The sequence below is a fragment of the Cricetulus griseus genome, assembly GCF_003668045.3.
Source record: "Cricetulus griseus strain 17A/GY chromosome 1 unlocalized genomic scaffold, alternate assembly CriGri-PICRH-1.0 chr1_0, whole genome shotgun sequence".
In the NCBI taxonomy this organism is placed as follows: Eukaryota; Metazoa; Chordata; class Mammalia; order Rodentia; family Cricetidae; genus Cricetulus; species Cricetulus griseus.
In genome coordinates this window covers 87,117,651-87,145,228 of record NW_023276806.1, presented here as the reverse complement: position 1 = coordinate 87,145,228, position 27,578 = coordinate 87,117,651, and the positions used below count along the sequence as shown (strand labels likewise).

The 27,578-nt window shown below is 40.6% G+C and overlaps 1 protein-coding gene and 1 long non-coding RNA gene across 2 annotated transcripts in view; one reads left to right on the top strand and one right to left on the bottom strand.

Moving 5' to 3' along the window:
- The window catches only part of Lekr1 (leucine, glutamate and lysine rich 1), a 185,997-nt gene that overhangs the window by 151,463 nt on the left and 6,956 nt on the right, over nucleotides 1-27,578 (top strand). Inside the window, exons 12-14 of the mRNA XM_027391734.2 lie at nucleotides 4,108-4,201; nucleotides 16,062-16,226; nucleotides 19,612-19,911. Coding sequence (XP_027247535.1) covers nucleotides 4,108-4,201; nucleotides 16,062-16,226; nucleotides 19,612-19,911 — 559 coding nt within the window. The remainder of the gene's footprint in view (nucleotides 1-4,107; nucleotides 4,202-16,061; nucleotides 16,227-19,611; nucleotides 19,912-27,578) is intronic.
- LOC118239090 lies at nucleotides 1,682-27,578 on the bottom strand. The gene is made up of 3 exons (XR_004772201.1): nucleotides 27,500-27,578; nucleotides 3,644-4,372; nucleotides 1,682-1,965 (listed from the first exon to the last, which is right to left on the bottom strand). It is a non-coding gene; the product is annotated as an uncharacterized LOC118239090 (long non-coding RNA).

The following is a 27,578-nucleotide window of genomic DNA, read 5'->3' as shown; positions in this document are numbered from 1 at the left end:
CCATGTCATATGCAAATAGTGACAATTTGACATCCTCTTTTCCAATTTAGATGCTTTCATTTCTTTCCCTTGCTTGATTGTTCTGCCCGGGGCTTTCAGTGCTATCTTGAATACAAGTGATGGTCTTGTTCTGGATATTAGGAGAGAAGCTTTCAGCTTTTTCCTGTGCAGTATGAGATTATATGTTAGCTTGTTATATTTGGCATTATTATGTTCAAGTATGTGTATAGTCTCTCTATTCCTAATTTGTTTAATGTTGAATGTTTAATTTTATCAAAGGCATTTTTAATGAATCGAGGTGATCAAATAGTTTTTGCCTTTCATTTAAATGATTTACATATGTTTAACTTCTATGAATGTTGAGGATTTTTATATCTATGTTCATCGGGGTTATTAAACTATTAAAACTGAGATGTTCTTGTGTGGTTGGGGTAACAACAGGATAAGACTGGCATCATTGATGTGTTTGGAGAGATTACCTCATATTCAATTCTTGTGTGTGTGTGTGTGTGTGTGTGTGTGTGTGTATGTGTAATAGTTTAAGAAGACCCTGATATCAGTTCTCCTTAAATGTTTGACAGAACTCAGCAGTGCAATTGTCTTGTCCTGGGCTTTTCTTGGGGAGACCATTATTTAATCACTAATTTAGTTTCATTACTTATTATCAATCTCTTCAGTTTTCCTCTACTTCATGGTTCAGTCGTAGTAAAGTGTATGGGTTTCAGAAATTATCCATTTCTGTGATATCCATTGTAATGTCTCTTTTCATATTTCTCTCTTTATGAGTTAGGGATTCACTATGTATCCCTGGCTGTCCTAGAACTTGCTATGTAAACAAGTCCTCAACCTCACAGAATCTGTTTGCTTCTGCTGGGATTAAAAGAGCATGCTACTACATCTGTCCATATCTGAAGTTTTTAAGCCTTTTTCTTATGTGTCCATGGGGTGGGGTTATGAGACTTAAGTCACTCTGGGGGAGCAGAAGTAGACACTGAATTCTGTGGAGCTGCAGTTACAGGTGGTTGTGAGCCACCTTACGTGGGTGCTAAGCGCCAACTCAGGGCCTCTGTGTGAGGCCGTGCAGTGCCTGTGTGAGCAGTGTGCACTTTAACTGCCAAGCCAGCTCCAGTCCTCAGCCCTTCATATTTTGCTCTTTGGTATTTGTGCTGGTTTGGTTTTTTTCAACTTGACACAAGATAAGGTCAATTGGTAACTTCAATAGAAAAACAATGCCTCTGTCATATTAGACTTTAATCAAGTCTATGGGGCATTTTCTTTTTTCTTTTTCCAACATAATATTTTTATTAATTATTTGGGAATTTCATACAATGCACCCCAATCACACTCCCTTCCCATTCCTCCCAGGCCCACCTCCACCCTTTCAGTCCCCCCTTCCTTCCCCAAAAAGAAAAATACACCATATCCAATTATGTTGCCCATATACTCATTGGAGCGTGGCCAAACTCCCAGTGGCCAGCTCCTTAAAGAAAATTGAGTCCTTCCCTTCTCCCACCCCAGCCAGAAGTCATTAATTGTGGACAGCTACACTTCAGCATCTGTATGACAATTTTTAATAGCCTGGACTGTTTTTCCTCCTCCTCCTCCTCCTCCTCCTCCTCCTCCTCCTCCTCTTCCTCCTCCTCCTCTTCCTCCTCCTCCTCTTCCTCCTCCTCTTCCTCCTCCTCCTTCTTCACCACCTTCTCCTTCTTCTTCATCTTCTCCTCCTCTTTTTTCTTCTGCTTCTTTCTCTTCTTTTTTTGGAGGGGGCTTGTCACAAAAGTCCTCAATGTCTCTCATTTTCAATAATGAGTCTGCAGTCATCAATACCATTGCAAAAGCATCTTCCCTGCCCATAGCAGCCGGCAGTAGAAGATCATGAGCTTCCACATGGTTTGTGGCCACAGCATGGACAGACATCCACACGGCCTCCAGCAACAGCGCAGACCATGGACCTCAACATGGCTCCTGGTGGCACAACAGAACACAGATATCAACATGGTTCCCAGTGACAGCACAGACCACAGACATCAACATGGCCTCCAGAGGCAGCACAGACTAAAGAGGTTTTTGTAGAAGGCTTAATCCAGAAAATAAACCATTCTTCATCTTGGATATCTTGTAGTTCAGTCAAGATGATTGTGCAACTGGGCAGTGTGTTCAGAGGCGGTACTGCTCAAGCTCCAGGCTGCTGTACACTACCCTGCCCTCGGCATCAGCAGCTCTGCCAGTACCCTGGGCATGACCATCATGATTGCAGCCTGCTGGCAGCACCATTGCTCACTTCGTGCTTTCCTCTGCCCCCAGCAGGAAGAAAAGCAGAGGCAGTGCCAGCAGCAGCAGTGGCCCAATGCCTCAGGCCAGCCCCAAGGACCTAATGACAGATGCTGGGCAAGGTGGGCCAGGTGGTGACCAGAGCCTCCTGACAACTGGAGGACTGACCCCACTCGACAACAACATGTTCCTTTGTCCTCTGAGGCTGGGCTCCCATACCTGTCATGGTTGTGGTGTCTTTAGTTCCTCTTCTCTCCACTACACACGCTGCCCTGTTCACCACCATTTTTTCACAATTCCATGAAACTCCTTTGCTTTTTTCTTTTTCCTTTTCTTGTTGTTTTGGTTTTGTTTTGTTTGTTTGTTTGTTTGTTTGTTTTGAGACAGGGTTTCTCATGTAACAGCTCTAGTTGTCCTGGAACTGGCATTGTAGACCAGGCTGAACTTGAACTCATCAGTATCTTCCCATTAGACCTGCCTGTTTTAGTTGTTCTGGAGATATTGCATGGATCTGCAGGGTTATCCTCCACCACCTCATCTCCCCTTGATGGCTCCTTGGATCTCTCAGGCTCCTTGGAGCAGCCTACAGCCCTGTGGGTGCTGGTGACTAGCGCCATCTTGAATCAAGTCTTGCCTTCTCTTGATTAATGATGGGTATAGGGTGGTACAACTCATGTGTAGGAGGTACTGGTTACATAAGAAAGTAGACTGAACAGTCCATAGAGAGCAAACCAGTGTTTCTCCATGGTCTTTGCTTAAGTTCCTGCCTCCAGGTTCCTGCCATTTTGAGCTCCTGCCTTGGCTTTGTTCAGTGCTGGACTGTGATTAGGAAATATAAATCAACCCTTTACTCCCCAAGTTACTTTGGGTTGTGGTCATCATAGCAATAGAAAGCAAGCTTCTTTATTATCTATTTCATTTTCTTATAATCTGATATTTATTATCTTTCCTTATAATTTGGGGTTTGATTTGTTAATTCTTTGAGATGCAGCCAGAAGTTGTGTATTTAAGCTTCTCTGCTTCTGTGAACTTACCTCTTGACCCTGGTTTTGCCCCATCACATAGTTTTAATATGTGTGTCTCCACTCTCATTGGTGTCAAGAAAATTTTTATTCCTTGATCATTGGTTGTTCAAGAATAAATTATTAAACATTCACTTGTTTGTATACTATTGAAAATTCTCTTACTGATTTCTAATTTTATTACAATATGTTTGAAAGAGATACTTGATATGACTTTAGGGCTTTTTAAAAAATCTTGTGTATATGGTAGGAGGTTCGTGTGTGTGTGTGTGTGTGTGTGTGTGTGTGTGTGTGTGTGTGTGTGTGTGTGTGTGTTGCACATGGAGGACAACCTCAGGTATTGAACTTACCTTGCCTGAGACAGCATCTTCTATTCACCCCTGTGTACACCAAGCTAATAGGCTCTTGGGCTTCTGGGATTCTTGTATCTGCCTTCCATCTTGCTGTAGGAGCTCTGATGTTATAGAAACATGCCAGCATGTCTGGCTTCATGTGGGCTCTGAGGCTCTGAACTCAGGTCTTCAAGCTTGTAATGGCAAGCACTTTACTGAGCACCTCCTCAACCCTTGACTTCAGTTTTTAAAAGAAATTGTTAAGGCTTATCTTCTAGCCAGCTGCTCTTGAATGGCCATGATGAAGCAGGGGAAATGATAAGTCAGAGGCGACTCTGGGATTTCAATCCAAAGCAATAGCTACGTTGTTAAAGAGCACAAGCATATTATGTTGTGAAAGAATCGTCTCTGAGACAGAAATTGCAATCTGGAGGATCATGAGGGCTGAGTCCCGACTCATCTGTTGGGTTTGTGGTTTTCAGGGAATTGATGCTGGTTGCCCATCAGAAAAGCATCGAGCAGATGCAGGAAACCCTGAGACAGAAGCTGCTGAGTGATGATAGCTGGAGGGAGAAGGTAACACTGGCTCTCATCAGCACGTGTCTTGTTTGCTTTAGAAACATTCTGTTCTTCTGCCAGAAGACTATTCCAGAAAGACTTCTTTGCTTCTCCAAATACTTTTCATTCCATTTGGAATTTCCCACTCCAAATATAAAGATATATGCATTTTCCAAAATATTAGACAATCTGATAGGAAGTAAAAAGGGAAAATGAAAAATAGATTTTGAAATCTTGTAATGTTAGGGTATTTCTTGGTTCTTATACAGAAAACCGTAATTTTAATCTTTAAGTATTTACTTTTTTCCAGATAGTGTCAGACTGCATTTGATCATATTGTTAAAGCATAGAAATTCTAATAATTCTAACTTCTTTCCTCCTAAGATAAGAGAATGAAAATGATTTAAAATTAGTTATGAGAATTTGACCAGTTTGCTCTGGTAGGGTTAAATGAATAAACATTTCTCTTTCTACTACAAAGAACTATTTGCTCTCAGAGCATGAAAAATATACAGTATGGCCTTTGGACTTGGCTATATTTTCCAAGGTTTCGGCAATGAACAACCTAAATACATCTAAATAAAACAAGTCAAGCTTTAGAAGCTGTTAGTCCCCACTTTCTCAGCACACACAGCCTACTCACAAAAGACTAGTGATTAGCCTTGCCCTGTCACAAATCTCCCATGGAAAACCCTGGACTCTGAGCCTAAGCCTTTCTTTCCACTCTGAGCCCAAGCCTTGCTCTCCTCCTGCTGTGTACCCAGCACAGGCCTTCTCCCTTAGTTTCATCATTTGTTGCAATAAACTGGGGGTGGCGCTAAGTTTGGAATCCAAGGCCTTGCACATGCTAGGCGAAGCACTACTCATGAACTTTAACTGCACCCAGCCCCCAGTCCACCGTTTTCCTACAGTTTACAATTTCTGTAGAACTAGAGCTTTCTACCGAAATTCATGCAGCATGGCTGTGCTCCTTGTAATTTGTTCAGTCACTATCAGATTCTTATTGGGGATTGGTTCCTATTATTTGTCACCTCAGCCACCTTCAAGCCATTCCCTCCTCTTGAAGTCCCTCACTGTGTCACCCAGCATATTGAAACCATTTGTGCACTGTTAATGCTCTGCTAGATTCTAAATTTGTCACTTCCATTTCCAGTTTTCAGACATCCTCAACCAGCACTAGCCATGAACCACTACCTTCTCCCTTGTCCTTCGGTGGTCAGATTATGACTATAAAATGACCACCTGGGTATTTTATAACAGGTTATACCTGTTACCCCAGTATTAAAGCTGAGGCAGGAAGAATATGAATTTGAGGCCAGTGTGGACTGAAGAGTCCCTGCGTCAACAGGAAAATCACTGTTAACCATAGTTGTACATGATGGGAATAAAATCTGAGACTATGGGCTGAAGTTGCTATGTGCCTCAGTCTAACCTCATATATCCAACCTTTCTTGTGTAAGGCTCCCATGTCTAAGTCTTGATGATACTTAATTGGATAGTCTGCCCTTATTCATTTCCCCAACCCTTATCATTTGAATGTTTAACCACTCAAAAAGATGATCTTCCTAGCATGTTCAGGGCCCTGGATTCCATTCTAGCACCACCAAAACTATCAACCAGACAGTCCAAGCCAGGAGGCTTGTCCTTTAACACCAGATGTTAGAATAGTTTTGGCACTGTGGTGAAGGCCTAGAAAAGTAACCTGCTGTGGCCACAGAACCCGAGATGAAAGCAACTGTCTGGAGAGGAGTTTGTGGATATTTATTGTAAGATTCTCTAAATGTCTGAGTTTTGACTCAGAGATTGTTGGGGTGGAGTTAACCTGGAAAGAGATATGGCAGTCATTTTCTCCACCCTGAGATCTTTCTCTTAGACTGATGGCATGAATGTTCCTGCCTTTCCCTAACAAGCTCTCCATACTCTCACCCCACTGGGGTTTTTAGGTTCATCCTGTTGGAGAAGGGTCTTTATGGTTCATTCTAGTTCTTATGCTCAGAGATCAAGCCAGTGCTAGCATTTGACATTTAAAACAAAAACAAAACAAACAAAAAAACCAAAACAAAACAAAAGAGTGTTCTTGCTTTATACAAAGTTAATCCAATGGTGAAAAGAGTCCTGTGTAATATTGTAAAAGTTCTTCTAAATGCTTGCTGTGTCTCCAATACATTATGCTTATCTCACAGATGTCCCTTGGCGTGTATAATTTCCTGTAGTATAAATGGGTATCTCATTTTGTTGAGAGGACATCACTTCTTAATAAATGCTAGTGTTTAACCAGCAGGAACTCATGCTCAGGCCAGTAAAGCCGGGGGATAATAAGAATGTCTTGACTGTGTTAGCTATTAAGACTATGAATAAAAAGTTCCCTAAAAGTCCTCTCATGAGCAAGGAGAATCACTAATATGACATTGTCATCTCTTTCTTGGGTCACTGTGCCTTTGCGTAGGAATGAAATGTTCTCTTTACAAATATATAATGCACAAATTAGAATAAACTTAATAACTTAAATGCTTTTAGCATTTTTAAAAAGTAGATAGCAATTTGTGCCTGTGCTTAATTATTTTAGAGTATGTAAAAGAAACACATAATAGGATCAATAGTTGCTATGCAACAAAGAGGGCATATTCTCAAATAACTATTTACTGATTGTCATGATTTTTTGTTTATTTTTAAGTATTGCTTGGATACAAAGAAAGCTAATTAATGGGCATGATGAACCTTTAAAATTGATTCCAAGTGCACATTATAGTGTTACTATTCATTTAAAATTTTGTGATGAAGAAACCTTCTTGCAGCTGAATAATTATATAACCAATTCATACCACTTGTTGACACTCACTTTTTAGTATAGCAGACAAATTCCAACCAAATATTTTCTTATATTATCATTAACATATTATAGTCTAGAAACATTTTGGAAGTGTACTAATAACCTCATTTTTAGTACATAGACCTTTTGAAAATAAACAAAACCTTGGCTAGAGTAACCAGATTGACAGTGAAATGCCGAGAAGTAAACTTCACTTCAAGAAATAATAAGCTACAAATTTGCCAGGTTGGTGGTTCATATCTAATGCCAGCACTGGAGAGGCAGAGACAGGATAATCTCTGTGAATTTGAGGCCAGCATGGTCTACACAGAAGAGTTCAAGGCCACCCAGGACTACATAATGAGACCCTATCTCAACAAACAAACAAACAAACCAAAGAGAAATAATAAATTCCAAATTAGAAGGAACAGCAACAACAAAAAACCCTCACTCTTTTTCCAGTAGAATGTTCAAATGTTCAAATGATTCCTAATGTGTTGTAATGTGCAATCAATGAAATTAAAAAGACTAGCACACAAAATACAAAGTTTGACAGAGATGAGGTTATTTTGTATGATGTCATTTTTAATTGTACATAATAAACATATGGCTGAAATATTGAGGGCATAACTTAATTTTGAATTAGTAAACATTTTAGATCTAGAATCATCTGCAAGGAATGTCTATTACAAATCACTAATCCAGATAATGAAATAATCCCCATTATTAAAGTACTTGCTGTACATCGGGCTTTGTGCTGAATTCTGTTTCTAAGTGTATTTTAACTTGTATGACATCATCATTACAGTTTTACAGATTAAAAATAAACAGGACTCAGACAAGTTAGGTAATATGTCGAGGCTGTAGAGAGAGGAAGTGAGTTGACACTTCATTCTCCATTTAGATGCAAAGTCCAAGACTTTTGCATTTCACCAGGGTAGAGTCACAATGACCAGATTTACTCTTCCATCTGAACAATAAACCCCTAGAGTAAAAACAGACAACAGTGCTTTCAAGACATGTGACAGTGATAGGACTTGTGAGTGGGTAGCTTAGTCTCTTGAAAGTCTACAGGCTGTGACACAGGAGACTGGGAAAACAGGTTGAGCTTGGCAGATCTTTGAATCGAGGAGTTACAGAGATGAAAGTAGCAACAGTTCTCAAAATAGTGTTTGCAGAAGAGTGTTCCAAAGAGGTTGTGAGCCTACCCTTTAATGGCTCAGCCATTTCTCCAGTGTGTGTTCAAAGAGGAAGGATGCAGGTGATCTAGGAAGTCACTTTAGTGTGTGGATGATCAACATGTACATGTGGGGAAACTATCCCAGGAAGGTCAGTCTGAGAGAAGTAAAGAATCAAACACTTGCATGCATCTAGGAGTTAGCCTGTTTTCACCAGACAGACTAGAAAACATGGTAAAACACAGGACACTAAAAAGACTCTTCCATAATTGGCATTCCATTATTGGGCATTGTTATCCCTAAATGAAATGATGATCTGATCCTGACACATGTCAAAAGGAAGACCTAAAATAAGCTGATTCTGTTTGCTTGTTTTGTTTTTTGAGACAGGTTTTTTTGTGTGTGTGTGTGTGTAGCTTTGACTGTCCTGGAACTAGCTCCATAGACCAGGCTCACAGAGTTACACCTGCCTCTTCTCACAAGTGCTGGGATTAAAGGCTTGAGCTGCTACTGACTGGCTAAAACACTCTATTGTATCCCGGAATAGATAGCACACACATCTATAGAATTACTAGCATATCCAGATTCTGGAGGACAAACAAATCCAAGCACAAGCATCTACCAAGATAACATTCACAATGTCCACTGTCTAATCCATAATTTCCACACACAGAAATAACTAGAAGAATAGAACTCATGATGAAAAGAAAAATCGATGAATAAAAACTGACCCAGAGGGGTCTGTGAGCTGGCCCAGTTTCTCAGAGGACCCAGATTCTGTTCCCAGCACCCATGTGATCGCTCACAAATGTCTGTAACTCCAGTACCAAGGGGATGATGTCCTCTTCTGAAATCTTGGGGCACTACATGATACACAGACATGTGTGCAAGCACAACACTCATGCCCATAAAATAGAGATAAATATTTTAAATGACTTAGAAAGATACAGATGTTAAGATTAGAATATAAGGACATTAGAACAGTTGGCATGAGTGCTTGCTATATGTCCAGGAGGTAAAGGAAAATTTCCATTGTGTTAAGTTTAGCCATGTAAGCGATAAACAAGATGTAAATGGAAAAATGCAATACAGACAAGAGTACACTGAACCAACAGAAAATTAGACACTCCGGAAGAAAAGTCCAGCGCAACTGAAAACACAGAAAATAGAACAACTTTTTTTTATTAAAACATGATTTCCTGTTAAAGACTCAAAAAGTGAAAAACAGAGGATCAGTGAGCTATGAGCTAAACTCAAGTGGCCTGACATCTGAATTAGGATTCTTGAAGATCAGAGAAGAGAAGGGGAACAGAACAAGTGTGGTTTGGTTATCATTGACTTAACAGCTAATATCCACATGCAAATGAGTATATATCATATTTGTCTTTCTGAAGTCTGGGATACCTAACTCAGGATGATTTTTTTTTCTAGTTCCATCTATTTACCTGCAATTTTCATTTTTTAACAGCTGAGTAATACTCTGTTGTGTAATTGTATCACATTTTCTTTATCCATTCTTCAGTCTAGGGATATCTAGAATGTTTTGAATTTCTATCGATTATGAGTAGAGCAGCAATGAACATGTTTGAGCAAGTCTCCTTGTGGTAGGATGGAGCATCATTTGGGATACACACCCAAGAGTAATACCTGGATCTTGAGGTAGATTGATACCCATCTTACTGAGGAACCACCACACGGATTTCGCTAGTGTACAAGTCTCCATTCCTACCAGCAGTGGAGGAGTGTTCCTTTTATTTCACATCCTTGCCAGCATGAGCTGTCACTTTTTCTATTGATCTTCGCCATCTTGACAAGTGTAATGTGGAATCTTGAAGTAGTTTTGATTTGCATTTCTCTGACAAGTAAGGATGCTGAACATTTCTTAGCCATTTGAGTTTCCTCTGTTGAGAATTCTGTTTAGATCTATTTAGACCCCTTTTAATTTGTTTTCTTGATAACTAGTTTTTTGAGTTATTTATATATTTTGAATATTAACCCTCTATTGGATGTGTAGTTGGTTAAAAAAATTCTCCCATTCTGTAGGTTGTTACTTTGTCTGAATGGTGTTCTTTGCCTTGCAGAAGTCAATTTCATGGGTTCCAGTTATTAATTGTTGATCTGAATACCTGTGCTACTGGTGTTCTGTTTAGAAAGAGTTTTCCTATGCTAGTGAGTTCAAGACTACTCCCCACTTTATTTTTTTTTCATCAGGGTCAGTGTATTTTTTTATGTTGAAGTCTTTGATCCATTTAGAGTTGAGCTTTGTGCAGGGTGATAAGTATATGAATCTATTTGGATTCTTCTACATGTAGCTGCCCAGTCCAACCAGCACCATTTGTTAAAGATGCTTGTCTTTTCCCAGTATATGTATCTAGCTTTGTGGTGGTTTGAAAGAAAATGGCCCCCAAAGGGAGTGGTACTATTAGGAGTGTGGCCTTGTTGGAAGAAGTGTGTCACTGTAGGAGTGGGCTTTGTGGTCCCTTTCTCTTAAGCTTCCTTCACTGTGACAATCAGTCAACTTCCTATTGCCTGCAAGATGTAGCACTCTCAGCTCCAGCACATCTGCCTGCACCTGCCATGCTCCCCTTCAGGATCATAATGAAATGAGCCTCTGAAAGTGTAAACTAGCCACCCCAATTAAGTGTTTTCTTTATAAGAGTTACTGTGGTCATGGTGTCTCTTTACAGGAATAAAAACCTAACTAAGACAAGCTTCTTTGTCAAAACTCATGTGTCCATAGATGGATTTATTTCTGAGTCTTCAATTATATTTCATTGATTGACATGTAGTTCGTTGTGCCAATATGCTATTTTTATTACTATAGCTCTGTAGTGCAATTTAAAATTGGGGGTGGAGGGATACATCCTGAAGTTCTTTTATAATTCAGGATTGTTTTAGCTCTCTTGGGTTTTTGTTTTTTTGTTTTAAAATTTTTAAGAATTAATTATTTTTTTAAAATACAAAATCAGAAGTCTAGGGATACAGCTCAATAGTAGAGCTCTTACCTAGAAAGAGTGAGACCTTGGATTGGATCCCCAGCACCACAAATGATATTGCCAGGAATAAAAATCACTTCATAATGATAAAAGGGTCATTTCAGTAAGAGGACATAATAATCCTAAATGTTCAAATGAGTTCAAGTCTCCAGCACCCATGTTAAAAGCTAGGCATCACTGGAGAGATGGCTCAGTAGTTAAGAGCACTGGCTGCTCTTACAGAGGACCTGGTTCAATTCCCAGCAACCACATGGCAGCTCACAACTATCTGTAAAAGCTAGGCATGGCTTCTCGTTGGTGCTGCAAGATGTAGAGATAGGCATTTGCTGCAGCTTGCTGGATGCCAGCCTACTTCCAAGTTCAGTAAGATACCCTGCATCCAGGGAATAAGGTGGAGAGTGCTAGAATGGACATGACACACAGTGTCTTTGTCTGGCTTCTGCATGTGTTCTGCACATATACACTATACAGAATCACACACACAAATTATATATACATAAAAATTATATCTATAATATATATTAATACATTAAGCAAAAACTGATGGAACTGCAAGGAAGAAAAATACACAATTTAGAAGTTGGTATCTTTCTCTTAATAACAGATAGAAAAATAGTAAAAAAAAAAATCCAGAAGACTAAATAGTATGGAAAATAACATTGATTTATATTTAAAGCTACACTGAAAAATACTATTAAGAAACTTGACATGGTGTTATTTGTAGAGTTCTCCACTGCCCAGTACTGTATGCATTCATCTCGTGTATACATGAAGCATTTACCAAAATGAGCCATAGCTTGTGTTACAAATTTGAAAGGACTCAAGACATACAAAGTATTTTCTCTGACCACAGTGGGATTAAATTCAAAGCCATTAACAGAAATATTGCAGTATTTTGAGACTAAACCATCAATGAATCTGGGCCTTTAGCCACTGTGCTCTGTAGGCATGTGGGGAGACAGGTTTTATGGAAAAACACAAGCTCATGGAACCACAGAGTCCAGAAACAGTGTAGTTCCTACCTGCCCTCTGTGCCAGTGCTGATCTTGGTGTTTGAAGCTGTTTCATTTGCTCTTCTCCTTTTATCAATCTTTTATGAGTGTGCAAAATAATGGGTTTCACTATGGCAGTTCATGCCCCCATTATCAATGTGCTTTCCCCTCAGCCTCCTTCTCAATCTGAACAATGGGGAATAATGGTTTTCAACAGTATTTGACCTCACCTTTTGGAAAATAGTACAACACTTTCTTTTTAGGGGATATATTTTCACAAACGGTCTGTGCACTGTCAAATAGAAATGATCGGTCTGGCTCCTGGCTTGGCATCTAAAACTGATTTGAAAGATGTTGGATATCACTGAATAACAGGCAGTTATGTTATCCCATGGGAACTGTCTCCATGGATCACAAAGATTAACAAAGCCAGCCACAAAAAATTCACTTTGAAAATAGTATAAAGACAGTACTTTGTTCATCAATACTAGATACAGAGTGTATGAAATACTAGTAATGTGTTTCAGTAACAAACACAAAAGGTATTACAGGAGCAATTTCTAGAAGGCTCTGCAGTCATCAGGAAGTCTTTAGCAAAGATGTGGGTTGAACCAGGAGAGGATACAGATGAATGAAAAAAATCAACCCTAGGCTTGGTACACAGGTTTTATTTTGTGTAATTTCTGAGCATGAATAATACTTACGCTACTTTTTAGAAATCTTTTCCCCTACAACTGCTAAAATAACTGAATTATTACATATAAAGTAAGTTCTGCTTTATTTGAACACCATAATCTACTTTATATAAAACTAGTCTTGCCACCTAAACTACCTAACAGTTTATTTAAAAACATAACCATACACTTGATCTGAATTCATCTTCTCAATGGTAACTAATATAGTTAAGTAGATCACTGTGACCATGGGCTTATTTATCATTTCACTCCAAGTCAGATCATGAAGGACTTGATGGCTTTGTGCTCTGGTGACACCTTGTCGAAGCATCCCTGAGTGAATTGTATTACTGGTCTTCCTCAGCTTGTACAAATTGAAAAACAAACTAAGAATGGTCAATCCCTCTTCTCCCATCTACTGTATTGCTTCTCGTTCCCATTTCCCACTAAGTCTTTTCTTTTTCATCATTCTTCTCCCGTAGTAGTCCAAAAGTGAGAGGACCTCACTTCTGCTCATCCAGGGCACCACCTTTTCCTTCCCAAATGTGCCCTTTGTTTCCAAAGTCACCTCTTCTCTATAAACAAAATAAAGGGAATTCCTTATATAAAAAGGTCCTTCCAAAGTCCTCCCATCATCTGGTTTATAATTTACCCCGTCCCACCTACTTTATGTACTTAGTTATTCCCCAAGTTTGAATAACCAGTCCACATTTTAAAAGATATAGTCTGTCCTAAAATAATTAGTGGTATCTATCAATTAATCACACATGTTTCATTTCAATTTTACTATTTGATTCTTTAGTGCCTTGGTAGACATTTTGTCCCAGATAGCTCCAAAAATGTTTAAGGTTCTGAGGATATAGTTTAGTGGCAGAGCTCTTTCTAGTGCACATGAAGTCCTAGAGTCAACCCCCAGCCCCATTGCAAAGCTAGAGGGAAGAGTGGAAGGGAAGAGGGGAGGAGGGAAGAAGAGAGAAAGAAAAACATTGGGCAAAAAAAGAAAATGGTGTGTGGGCAACTTATCAACTATTAACACTTAAAATTCTGCTTTCCAAAGATTCTGGATAGAGTTTCTTTCTTCCACATGTTCTTGACTTATCCATCCCAGTTTTGCTGAAGCACAGTAGTCGAATAGGGAAAGTCAGGAAGTCAGGATGAAGAAAGGTAAAAAGTGCCATACACAGCATTCAGACTACATCTGGCGCAGAGTTCTGGCCAGGGGAAAAACAGGCTGGAATGCAGCCTGTGCTGTGTTTACCAAACACACACCTCATGTGAGATGTTTTCCTTTAAGGAAAGGGGTGCCTTGGCAGTCCACACAAAAGTGTCCTATAGGTTGGTAGTGGCCTAGAAAGAAGTTCATGTGAAGAGTTTTCATTATTTAATTGATGCATTGAGAAACCACTAAAAGGATAAATAATCTGTACTTTGTGAAGAAGACTGTGTCATACACAACATGGACTGGGGAAAGGCCAGAATGGCCTTTATCAGAATTAGAAGAGTGGAAAGACGGGTGTAATAAAATGGGGTAAAGATCTTGTGTTTGGTGTGGAAAAGAGGGGTGGCTGGGACGATGCTGGTGCTGCATCCAGACATAGGCAAAGTGAGGTTTCAAAATAGGCTTTGGGGCATTGTCTAGACTTGTGCTCCATGCAAGTCACCTGTGAGATAGACATCTAGAAGCAGGTGGTCAGGAGAATCTCATCTTCAGAAAGTTTTCTTTCCCCTCTGAAGAGTTCTGAAATGTCCCTTCAAGGTCACCAGTAACCCTCCCCCAAACAATGTAGAAATGTATTTTGAGAGATCCAGAATATCTCCTCTTGTTTTGTCTACACTTTACCTTTGAGCAATCCTGTCCTCTGGGCAGTAAATCCTACCGACCCTGGGGCTAGTCTCTTAGCTCACTTTGCAAACTTTCTGTGTCCTGCTATCTCAGTTTCTGGGATCTGTTGTGAAATTCAGGTAGACCTCTTCCTTCCTGTAAATGACCACTCACACAGTCCAAAGCAGTCAGGCTTGGCAGTCTCTTCCCAGGTTGCCTGGCATTCACCACACCCCATAGAATTTAATATCCTGGCGAGGCACAGTGTAGACCTGAAGCTGATCTGTTGCTAGGTTCTTATCTCCAGTCTCAGAAGATGAAGTCTGCAGTGAGTGACTCTGTTACTCACAGGTGTCTTGTCCCTTGCTCATGTAGACAGAGCCAAAGCCAGTTGTTAAAAGCCACATTGAGGAAGATGTTGGCTCAACTACAGGAAAAAATGTTCAACCCTTAGTGCTGTCTGAAATGGAAACTCCTGCAGGGGAAGGAGTGAGTTATGGTTTCTTGAGGTGTGAGGCGCTGGGGAACCTCCTTCCATGTCAGTTCTGTGGTCAAGACCACAGGGCTGGCATGTGGAGGTAACCTGCACTGGCTGTTGAATTCTTGCCCCTGCTGTAGCCTTCCATAGATGTTCTGCCTCACTTAGTCCCCACAAAAGCCCCCAAAGGAACTAGTTATAACTCCAGTGGGAGAGGTCTGGTCACAAACTGAAGATCATACAACTAACAAGTGTCAGAGCCAGGGCCAAGACTCATGCCATCTCAAACTGAAGTCCTTATGTTTTCCATGGTTCACAGGAGCCTGAGAGGCTGAACCACGGATTTCTAAAGTCCCTTCCAGCATTGTGATTCTGTCTGAGTCTACATGTGGCTGTGGACATCATTGTCTGTTTTCCCTTCGTCCTTCTAGCCCCACCCACGTTAAAATGACAGTCTGTGACTTCACACCCCACTGAGACCCTCCATCGAGACAGAGCTACTTGAATCTTCAGCATTTGTTCTTTTTTTTCAGCTGAACAGAATCTAACCTCAATATGGGAGTTGAGGGTGTTGGTTTTGTTTTGACGGTGCCCCCACCCCCATGAGGACTTGAGTTAGCGGTGTAAATGATTAAGCTTTTAGTCATTTCAAGTATATGTGACTCAGCTCTTGGTAGTTCTAAAAACTGCCATCTCTACTGAATGGCCAGGTTTTACTAGACCATTCTACCAGTTACTAGAATATTTGGCTCAAGGTCAACTTTGAGGGGCTAATTTCTAAGTTAACATTTTTAATAGTAGAAATTTTAGAATACTTTAATTAAAAAACTTGCTGTTTGGCTCTTGTAAAACTTACAGTCTGAAAATGCATTGACTGTGCTTATTTCAAGGTACAGTGGCTTTCTGTGTTTTAACATTCTGTTTTCCAGATTGAAGCTGAGCTCACCAAGGAAAGAGCCAGGCATCTCATTGAATGCCAAGAGCAAGCTCTTCTCTTTAAGAAAGAAGCTAAACTGGAACTCGACATTGAAAAAGAAAAACACCAGGAGATAATCCGGAAGTATCAGCAAGAACAAGAGAGCCTCCAAATGAAGGTCTGTCGCCCATGTCTGTGCCACTTTCAGTGGACCACAAACCCCATGCTCCCCTTAGGCATGCCTCCCTTTACATGACTTGATAGTCTATTTGTGGTGACCACACCTTCGTTCTGCCCACACAGACAAATGGATTGGTGTGCCTGGTTTTCAGAAAGGACACTGGAGCTAAATTACAAAAGCACACAGCCAAGCTCTGCTTATATTTGTTTTCTACTGACATCAAGTTACCTCTAAAACTGATGGCACTGCATGACTAATAGTCCAATATCAAAAGATAACAAACTATTTTAAAATGTCCTTCCTAGAGTTCAATCTTCTTAACTAAAAATATTTTTAATCTTAATTAATTCCAACCATTTGGGGATGAGGAAAAAATACTATAGAAAGTAATGAGTCTGTTGAAGTCTGCTTTATTGGTTAGTTGTTGATTTTACTTCATTCAGAGATATCCTCCTGCCTCAGCCTCTCAAGGGTTGGGATGCCACCAAGTCAGGCAGACTGCTTATGCTTTTGTAGGACTTACGAGTAGAGAGGGAAGAAAGAAAGGGGGGAAAGGGGGACAGAGAGGCAAAGGACAAGAGAATGAATCAAAAATCAGTGTGAAACTAAAAAAAAAAAATCATTAAGAATCCATGTTAGAGCTACTCGATGGCTCAGCAGGTAAACTTGCTTGCCACTATGCCTAAAAAGAATTAATTTGCCGGGCGTTGGTGGCGCACACCTTTAATCCCAGCACTCGGGAGGCAGAGGCAGGCGGATCTCTGTGAGTTCGAGGCCAGTCTGGTCTCCAGAGCGAGTGCCAGGATAGGCTCCAAAGCTACACAGAGAAACCCTGTCTCGAAAAAAAAAAAAAATTAATTCAATCGGGCCAGGCAGTGGTGGTGCATGCCTTTAATCCCAGCATTCAGGAGACAGAGGCAGGCAGATCTCTGTGAGTTCGAGTTCGAGGCCAGCCTGGTCCACAGAGCGAGTGGCAGGACAGGCTCCAAAGAAGTACAGAGAAACCCTATCTCAAAAGAAAAAAAAAAGAAGGAGGAGGAGGAGGAGAAGAAGAGAAAGAGAGAAAGAGAAATTTAATCCCTGGGACCCACATTGTAGAACTAGGGAACCAACTCCTAGAAGGAAGTAAGGATATCCTCTTACTTCCACGTATGCACGGTGGAGTACATGTACTTACACACACACACACACCCAGAGAGAGAGAGAGAGAGAGAGAGAGAGAGAGAGAGAGAGAGAGAGAGAGAGGTACACTTTTTCTTGCGGATGACTCAAATTCAAATCGAAGCACCTACTGGTGGCTCACTACCCACTTTAACTCCAGTTCCATAGGCTCTAACCCACTCTTCTGACCTTAGGCACACACGTGGTACACAGATATCCATGCAAGCAAAACACCTGTACACTTAAATAAATAAATCTAAGAAAAAAATTTAAAAGAATCCATGTTAATTGAGCACCAAAAAGACTCAGGGCCTCTGTGTTAGTGTAACAGCGATGTTCAGCGATTCTGGAATCCACAGATGACAAGGAGGACCAGCCCCTCGAGCACATGACACAGCAGTGCCTGGCCCCACTCAGAGTGCTCTGCAGATGCTTCTGTCTTGAAACTGTTGACAACTTCATCTGTGAATCTGGGATTTCTTTTAATGAATTCCTACTAACACAATGAAGCATGTGCAGGGGGCTTGGTGCCTCGCTCCCCTGATAGTCTAGCCTGTCCTAGCCAGGTCCTCCCTTCACTTCATGACTGCAGCTGCCCTGAGTAGCTTGGGATCCCATGGGCACAGGAATGCAAACAGAAGGATACCATTCCTTGAGAGAAGTCTAAATTCAAATTTTATAGGAGAAATCTGATTTTTACATGTTGACTCCCTTTTTAAAATTCAAACCTATTTGTGGCTCTGTGCTGCCCCTGTCACAGGACAGCTTGCTCTGTTTCACTGTCAGCTCTGCTCTGAGGGAGGGAAACCATTGTTCAGACCTAATGGTGGCCCCTTCCATCTTCTGGATTAGTTAAAATAGTAGAATATTAATTTCAGAAATGTTCATGGTGGTGAACAGATTTCTTCCAGCAGTTATTCCTTATGTAAATTTAACATTTGAAACAAATTTCTCATACATACCGTTTTTTAGCAGTGATCCACAGAGCTCTGGGAACTTGCATCTGTGGCCATCCCAGCACCTCTGTGGCTGGTTTCCCACTGGAACATGAGTAGAGGGCATTAGATGCGCACTGCACACCTGCTCTCCTGTTGTTTGCATGCTGCTGTCTTGGTGTTTTGTTTGTTTGGTTTTGTTTTTTTAAGACAGTAGCTCATACTGGTCTGGCACTTACCAGGAAGCCCTGACTGGCCACAAAACAGTGATTTTCTTGCCTTGGCTGGAATTTCAGGAATGAGCCACCAAGCTCGGCTTTTTGTTTTTTGAGGAGAAAAAAAGAGTCTTTATCCTTCTGGAGGTTGCGTGCTTTGAACAGAAGGTGCCCGAATTATTGTCTCCTGTCCCTGTGGGAGGAGGAGCACATTTGCACCCTGTCCTGGTATTCTCCAGAACTGCCATAATGACAGGTACAGTGGCTACTTATCCTTCAGTTCAAGTTACTCAAATTTAGCACTTACTTCTTCAGTCGTATTGGTTGGATTGCCGATTCTGTAACCAGCCTGGGTTTCCAGAGCCTACTAAGCATGTTTCCTCCCTGCTCAGTCATTTGTGGTGGCCGAGTGGCCATCTATTCAGTATATAAGAAAAAAACTACATCGCCAGGCATTGGTGGCTTTAATCCCAGCACTCGGAAGGCAGAGGCAGGAGGATCTCTGTGAGTTCGAGTCCAGCCTGGTCTCCAGAGTGAGTGCCAGGATAGGCTCCAAAGCTACACAGAGAAACTCTGTCTCGAGAAACCCTGTCTCGAAAAACCAAAAAAAAAAAAAAAAGAAAGAAAGAAAGAAAGAAAGAAAGAAAGAAAACTACATCAAAGGCAAAGGCAGACTTGTTGTCTTGATATGAGTGAAATACAACTGGGGCGCTTGCTCTCATTCTGTGTCTCCAAACATCAGGCAGACACTTGGAGGTCCCCGAGTCCAGCCAAGCCCTCTACATCTGTTTGTGGAAAATTGAGTTACCTTTGGCAACTCAACACAGTCACAGAGATTTAAATATTTCCAAGGGTACCCAAGTAATTAATGGGATACCAGTTTAGTAAAAAATAAATAAAAGTCTGTGTTGACTTAAAAAATACCTGAAGGCCTACATATGTCATAAGATTTGCTTTTCATTGGTTAGAAAAACACACTGGTTTATTAGAAGAAACTTCTTAACAACAGCAAGAGCTCTGCAGCTCCCTAGAAACAGTTGCTTGCAAACTAACATGCAGTTTCTCTTACAGATAGCCGAATTGATCGCAAGCGCTACAAAAGACCTGAGGCTCGAAGTGGCCTCTCTCCACGAAAAGCTCCGTGAATCCCAGGCACGATACACTGAAGAGTCGGAGTCCAAGAAAAAAGAGATTGAAGACCTGAAAAGTGTGGTTGCAGAATTTGAGTGTCGCCTGAAGCAGGAAACCAGCCATGATGATTCAGTTTCAGAAGACTTGAAGAAGGAAATGAAACAGAAGTCAGATGAACTGGAAAGAGTAATGCTGGCCCAAACACAGCTGCAGCAGCAGTTTAGCCAGTCCCAGGAAGAGGTAGGAAGCAGATGACCCCTCAGTGAAGAGCAAGGCCATTTAAAAAGCAGACAAACAGACACAATTGTGACAGGCAGTTTGAGGTCAAGGAGGGAGTCACACAGCATCCCTTAGCCTCTGTGGGACAGTTCTGTCATTTTCAAATATCCTTAGGCTCTGAGAGTCTCATACATGCACACAATGTGTTTCTGATAGTCATGGTCATACACATCCCTTCCCTTCTTTCAACTCACTGATTGCCCCATGTCCTCTTCCCAACTTGGTGTTTGTTGTTGTTGTTGTTTTAATAGCAGTCCAATTAGTGCTCCCCACATGCACATGAGTGTGCAGCCATGCACTGGGACACAGGCCATCTACCAGGGGCCACACCCCTAAAGAAAACTGACTCTCTTTTCCCTAGGGTGCTTCTCAGCTAGGGATGGGAGGCTCACAAGCCCCTCCCACCTCTGTGCTGGAATGTTGACTGGCTTGATCCTGTGTGGCTTCTGTGTTTTTTTGTTTTGTTTTGTTTTTATTAGTTCAAATTAGAAACAAGCTTGCTTCACATGTCAATCCCTTCTCCCTCTCCAAGTTCAAGGGTCTGGTCATGTCAGGGAGAAACCCCAGTGCTGCGTCTTAGGCTCTTTCTGCTCCCTCTCTCACCAAATTCTGTGAGCCATGGGGCAGTGGTGTGACATAGATGTCCCATTTTGGCTGAACCCTGACTGTGAAACAGTTCTGTGTTGCAAATGATCACTTAAAAGCTCTGAGACTAGAGATCTTTACAGATTATACCTTATTTGCTTTAACATTAAATCTTTGTCAAAGAAACATTCAGAGCATATACCGCTTATGTTTAAAAGAAACTATGGACAATATAATGATAATTTGACTTTCATGTTTTAGAGCTCTGTCCAGTCTGAACTTCTAAGGCAGCTTATGTGCTTGAGTCTTCTGTCTTATGTGTGCACAGTTATTTCAACAGTGTTTTTAAAACTGAACTAGACTTGTTTTTATTGAGAACTTTTATCTCTGGCTTATTTATGAACTGCTAAACAGTTTAGAAACAGTGTAGCAATGAATTGTAATATTTGATCCCATTAATGGCCCCATAACAGATAAAGACAAATAGTTTTGAATGCTAGTGAAAAGCAAGACTTTTGTTGGCTTTATTGGCAACTTAATGAAGAAGTAAATGGAAAGTACTAGAAATAATGTCAGATATTAACAATAAACACCATTTTCTGGCTATATTTAAGTTGCTATGCAAAATGTGAAGCTTATGTCATCATTACAAATGTGAAATGAACTTATTATAAAGAATCATGAAGATGAAATATGGACTGGATAAACTGTTAAATAAGAACAATGGCTAACGTAATAAAACAGCCATTATTTGATTGTCAGAGGTGAGGATCTAACTCCCAAGCTTGGATAGTTTCACAGGCTCACACAAGGAGGGGGCTAAGATTCAAATTTGAATCTCTGTGAGACAAAAGTTCCTTTTCCAGGAAGATCCACTCTTTAGGAGTGATGCTGAATTTCAGGGTAACCTCGGGCGTAGCCCACAATATCCCGTAGTCCCTATCATTTGCTTTTACTCTAAAAATGAACAGAAACAAAGAAAATACACACAAAACACCAAAACAATAAATACAATCCAGCTTGCATTGGAGAGAAAGGGGCTACAGTAGGCGATGGCATCATGTAGGGGGACAGCAGCTCAGTCCAGTCAGGAGAGGAATGGGAACACCCTGGAGAATCTGAGGAAAGAATATGGCTGATTGGCTTCTGGTGGGGCCAAATTAACATCCCTGTGGAGAAAAGGGATCTAAAAGAGAGAAAGGCCATGCCACGGGGTTAACAAGTCTGGATCCCTAATAAAAAGTGACTCAATCAGGGGACAAATAGAAAAAGAGAAAAGGTCAAATTTTAAAAAATGTAAGCTATCATCTATGTGGATGCTAAGAACTATGCTAGATAAGTAGCAGTGTAATTATGAATAAAATAGCAACTGCCACTCCTACCTTCTGAGAAATGTTAAAGGAAGCCTTGAGTGAATAATTGAATTAGCATCCAGAATAAAGAATGACCTATACAGAAATTTATCACATGAAAAACTTGGACTGAAAGGTAGAGACACCCTACTCTAATTTATCACTACTTGACAAATTACCCCCTGAAGACAGTGACTTCAAACTATAAGAATTCATTGTCCCATTTCTTTTTGAAAGCTGTATTTGTTTATACTTATGTGTGCATATGTGTCTGTGTGAGTATATGCACATGGGTGCTTGTGTGTACAACTGTGTTCACCAGTGGGGGTCAGAAGAGGGTGTCAGGTGTCCTTTCCTGTCATTCGCAGTCTATCTGAGACAGAGTCTCTTCCTGAATCAGGGACTCTCAGTTTCTCAGCTAGGGCAACAAGCCCCAGCCATCCTCTTGTCCCTGTCCCCACAGAGCTGGAGTCACAGGAGTGTGCAGGACACGGAGCTTATTACATGGGTGCTAGAGTGCAATCTCAAGTCCTTGTGGTTGTAGAGAAAGCACCCCTAACCATTAAGACATCCCTCCAGCTCCTCAACATCTTATTTCTATGGATCAAGAAGCTGCTATAGTCTGAGAGAGGCTGGGCTTCTAGCTTCCTTGAATGAGCAGTTATAATAACAGGTCAATATTCTCGTGGGCTGTTAATAGAGAACCTGTGGCAGTTGGCCAGAGGCAACCCTCAATTCCATGCTATGTGGGAGAGTGGGGTCCTGGGACCATCAAAAATTTCTGTATTTATTATTACTTTTCTCTTGCTATGATAAAACACTGGGACCAAAGCAATTTATAAAAGAAAAAGGTTAGTTGGCTTACACTTCCAGAGGATTATGGTTTATGATGGCAGGGTAAGCGCGTGGCTGGAGCAGCCACTGAGGGCTCAGATCTTGATCCACAAGCAGGAGGCAGAAAGAGATATTGGGAATGGGGCCAGTATTTTGAAACCTCAAAGCCCACACCCAGTAACACATCTTCTCTAACCAGGCTACACCTCCTCATCCTTCGCAATCAATTCCACAACTAGAAACCAAGTATTCAAACACATGAGCCTACACTTAGATTTTCTAACCACATCCTCTGGAGGTAATGTTAGCAAAAGTAAAAGTGAAGAGTGGATTTCTTTAGAGATAAGAGAGCTAAGGAGAGCTCATCTCATCTTACTCCTAGTTGTGAAAGGAAGCCACTTTTAAAACAGTTTTCATCTTTTAAAATGTGAACTTCTAGGACAGGAGAGATGGCTCAGCAGTGAGGAGCAGTTGTTCTTCCAGATGACCGGGGTCAATTCGCAGAACCCATATGGCAGCTCACAACTGTCTATAACTTCAGTTCCAGAGGATCTTATACCTCTTTTTGTCTCCAAGGACTCTTACACACAACACACACAGTGCACAAGCTTACACATGCATACACCTAAAATAAAATATTTTAAAAACAAAACAAAATATAGAGTTCTGAAAGAGAGAAAGATATAAGGTTAGTATGTACATAAGAATGAATCATTACTAGAGGGGAGAAAGTATTGTTCATAAAACAAAGCTAGTAAAAGATATGTATGTAAGGAGAGGAAATTTCCTTTCATGGGAGGGACAAGAAGACGAGGTTTTTCCATCAGAAGTTACCAAAATGCCACCTCTAGTTAAATAATGAGAACTGAAGTATAAGTAAATAGCTAAGATTGTTTCTCTGGTTAAATAAGCCAATGTCCAGAGTAGCTTATAAAATAGGAAATTCACCAGTGAAAGTGATAGGATTTATGAGCAGAAAGAATGTGAGCTGTAAATAAAGTCATATCAAATGAAACGTTATGTGTGTTTTTAGCCATGTTCTATAAACACTTTAAGTTCCTCAGATTCTAGAGACTTTAAAGCTGTAATTACTTGGAGAAAAAAACTCCCTTTAGAATGAAGATAAATTAGTGTTCTCCTAAGGAAGCTAATTAAGGGGAGCAAAGTCCTATTCTCTTTCAAGAGGTCAAAGAGTGAGTGGAATTTGTTTTCAACTGTAGAAAGGGTAAGAAGGAGGCCAAAGCCTCTGAAAGGCAAACTGGGCCTTCCTCAGTGTAGTGCCTGGGGAAGTGACAACAATAACATAAGGCAGAACCCTTGAGAAGGTATAATAATGCAGAAAACAGGGAATGGAAAACAAAACTACTGGAAATGAAAATTTGAGAAGACTCCAAAAAGTTCTTCCTGGGGAGAAGACACACACACTAAAAAACTGGAACATTAAAAAACAGACAAGAGAGCGGGAAGTTAATGTTAGCAAGTAGCACGTCATTATTAGAGCCAAAGTAAAATAGGTCATGTATTTTTGGTACCAGTGGTCCCCTCATGTGAGTTCCACATGAATTCTATCAAGACAGCACAGCCCAGGGTAAGGGCTTCATTATGTTGTGATCTAGAGGAAGAGTATAGTTTTTAAAAAGTAGATCCAAAAGTAAACAGAGAGCTCAATCTTTTTGTCATTTTTAAGACCATAGTCAAGAGAGGGAGGAAGGGCAGAAGTTTCAAATCCTGCAGTGTTTGTAGCCCATCTAATGGTAGTTTAAAATGTTCAAAATTAGGAAACAGTGCTCTTAGTAAAACATGGAGAACAGAATGAGTGTGTTTAAGAAATAAAAGTGAATAAATCCATGAGGGCAAGGAAACAAGGGAAGAGTTGACACCTGATGAAAAAGATAAAATTTTGGAAAATGGAAAACAAATGCCTGAGAGATAATAGATATGGCAAAGTATGGAATATTGAAACCTAGTACCCATTGCAGGTGAGGGGTTCCCAAAGGAGAAACCTAATTACATAGTACAACAGGGGAGGCTGAGGGAAAGGAGACACAAAAAACTCTGAAGAAGGGATCAAAGTGTGTAGGCAAAAACAGGACTGATTGAGGGTAAAAAGAGCAAATATATTCTCAGGGACCCACTGTGCCTGGTATTACTGCCCACAGGTTTTCTTTCTAGCTGAATTGGATGAGAAAGGCACCATATGTGAAATCAGAGCATGGGATATAAGAAGAGCAGTAGTGAAGGTCTATATCGAAAATGGGAAACATCCCAGTCCTCATTACAAGCTCCTTTCCCAGAGTGCAGACAACAGGGTTATATGTAAGTAACCAGGAAGTTAGAAGAGCCGTCTCTTAAGCTCTACCTCAAAAGAAAAGACCCATGTATACTGGCCATCAGGGTGTCTAAGGCAATGGCTGTATCCATGCCCAGTCTACCTACCCAGAAGTGTGCTAGCCAGCCTCCCTATCCAGACACACACGGATCATTTTGGGAACTCATTTTTTAAACATTAACAGCCAAAGACCACATAATATTTTAGGACTGTCTTTCATATAAAGGACTGCAACCAGAAATAAATGAATGCATAATTAGCCCAGCCAGAGTTAGTCACCAAATGTGTTGACTTGCAACGTTTTCCTTTTTTGGAGCATTCGAGTGTCAAAATTGTCGCTGAAGGATTGTCCATCTGATTTTGCATGCACACACCTGTTTTGTGGTTAGGCACTTTGCCTTGGCATCCTGTGTTTGCTTTTGCTTAAAAAGAAAGTACAAGTTACTGCTGTGTGCTGCAGCCTCAGGACACCGCAGGGAAGAGGCAAGGAGAATTTGTCTCCAAGTTATTAGCACAGTGGTGACCTTTGAGCAGGAAGAACTAAGTAGGGACCTATGTAACTTCCTAAAATATTTGGATCATGGATGACCTTAACCCTTTTGATATCTAAAATTTTTTCCAAGTATCAAAACTGCTTCAAAAAATTATGTAGGAAAGTTTGATAAAAAAAAAATTTCGGTGACAATGTAAGATGGAATTTTATGCATATGTAGCATTTGCAAGCACAAATAGCTTATTTTCAAACTAAGTGAATTTCCTTAGTTTAGGAGTATGTATTTACTTCAGATACATATGTAGTTGATACAGAGAAAATGGCATGTTCCTCTCTGATAATTCTGTGCAGGAGATTGAGAAACACAAGGCCAGTTAGTAAATTATCAAGAAGTAATCCTCAACCTTGACACATCATAAAAATATATTTTTAATTTATTTATTTGTTTTACATCCCAGTCACAGTTTCCTCCTTCTCTCTCCTTCCAGTCCCTTACCCCTCCCCAACCAGGCTCCTACCCCACAATTCAGTCCTCCTACATTTCTGTTTAGGAAAGGGCAGGTCTCCCATGAGTACCAACAAAACATGGCATATCGAGTTGCAGTAAGACTAAGCACCTCCCCATGTGAGAAGTAGGGTCTCAGAAGTGTTAGAGACAGCCCTTGTTTCCACTGTTAGGAGTCTAACAAGAGAATAAGCTACACACCTGTAGCAAATATGCAGAGTGCCTAGGTCAGCCACCAATAGTGCACACATTAAGATCAATACTTAATAAATGGAACCTCATGAAACTGAAAAGTTTCTGTAAGGCAATGGCCTGTCAAGAGGACAAAATGGTAGCCTACAGATGAGAAAAGATCTTCACCAATCCCATATCCAACAGAGGGCTGATTTCCAAAATATATAAAGAACTCAATAAACTAGGTATCAAAAACCAAATAATCCAATTTAAAAATGGGATACAGATCTAAACAGAGAATTCTCAACAGAAGAATCTCAAATGGCAAGAAACGCTTCAGCAGATGTTCAACATGCTTAGCCATCAGGGAAATGCAAATCAAAAGGACACATCAGAAAATTACAGCGTCGGGTTCTCTTTCAAAGAGTAAAGCTTTTAAGGGTCATGCTTAGGCTTGTCTGGCTGAGAGCAGGGACAGAGAGATGAACTGGGAACACAAGAATTTGGCCAAGAACCATGGATAGACATGGGTTCTGCTAGGGAGTCTCTACTTGTGAAGAGGGAAGGAGATGTCAGGACAGTGACGACTGGGAAGAAATATGGAGGCATTGCTTTGTTGTACTCTATTAATGGTGACAAGATATTAAAGTTGGATTCTTGACTTAGAAGAAGAAATCCTAAATAATGTGTGTCTTTAGGCTCTTCTCCCTCATCTTGAAAACTTGGTTCTTGAAGGCCATTCATTATTCTGAGAACTCTTGTCACTTACGACTTTTATTCTGATAAGCCTACAGTAGTTGGCTTTGTTGTGTTTGGGGGCATAAGCATATAATTTTAATGAAATCAGCCTAAAATCCATCTTCTTTCCTAAACTTTTATTTAGTTTCTTATTCCTATTTTACCTGAAAAACATTTCCTTTGTGTTTTTTGCAGTTTTCAGCTGAACAGACTAGCTGCACGGGAGCTAGGCACGTCTTTTGCTAACTTGTACTCATCTTTTAAGCTTCCACACTTTTCCCACAGAACTTCCTTCCATCTCAGTTGCTGCCCCTTCCTCCAGCTGGCTCAACACCCACTTTTCTGGGTTACACCTGGTTCGCATTGGTTGAAACTGTGTCATCTATCATTTCATGACTGGTCAGGGCCTCATTAGTGTAAAACATGAACAACGCCATCTGTGCTTATTCTTCAATGAAGACATCTCTCCTGGCATGCCCTCCCACCCCAGTTATGCCAAATACAGCTGATTCTGAAACATCATAAAACAGGGTCTTTACCTTCAGAATGGTCAGGTCACTCAGCAAAGCCTTTTCTTGCTTCTTCTCTGGGTTTGGAACTGAAAACACTCCATTGTCT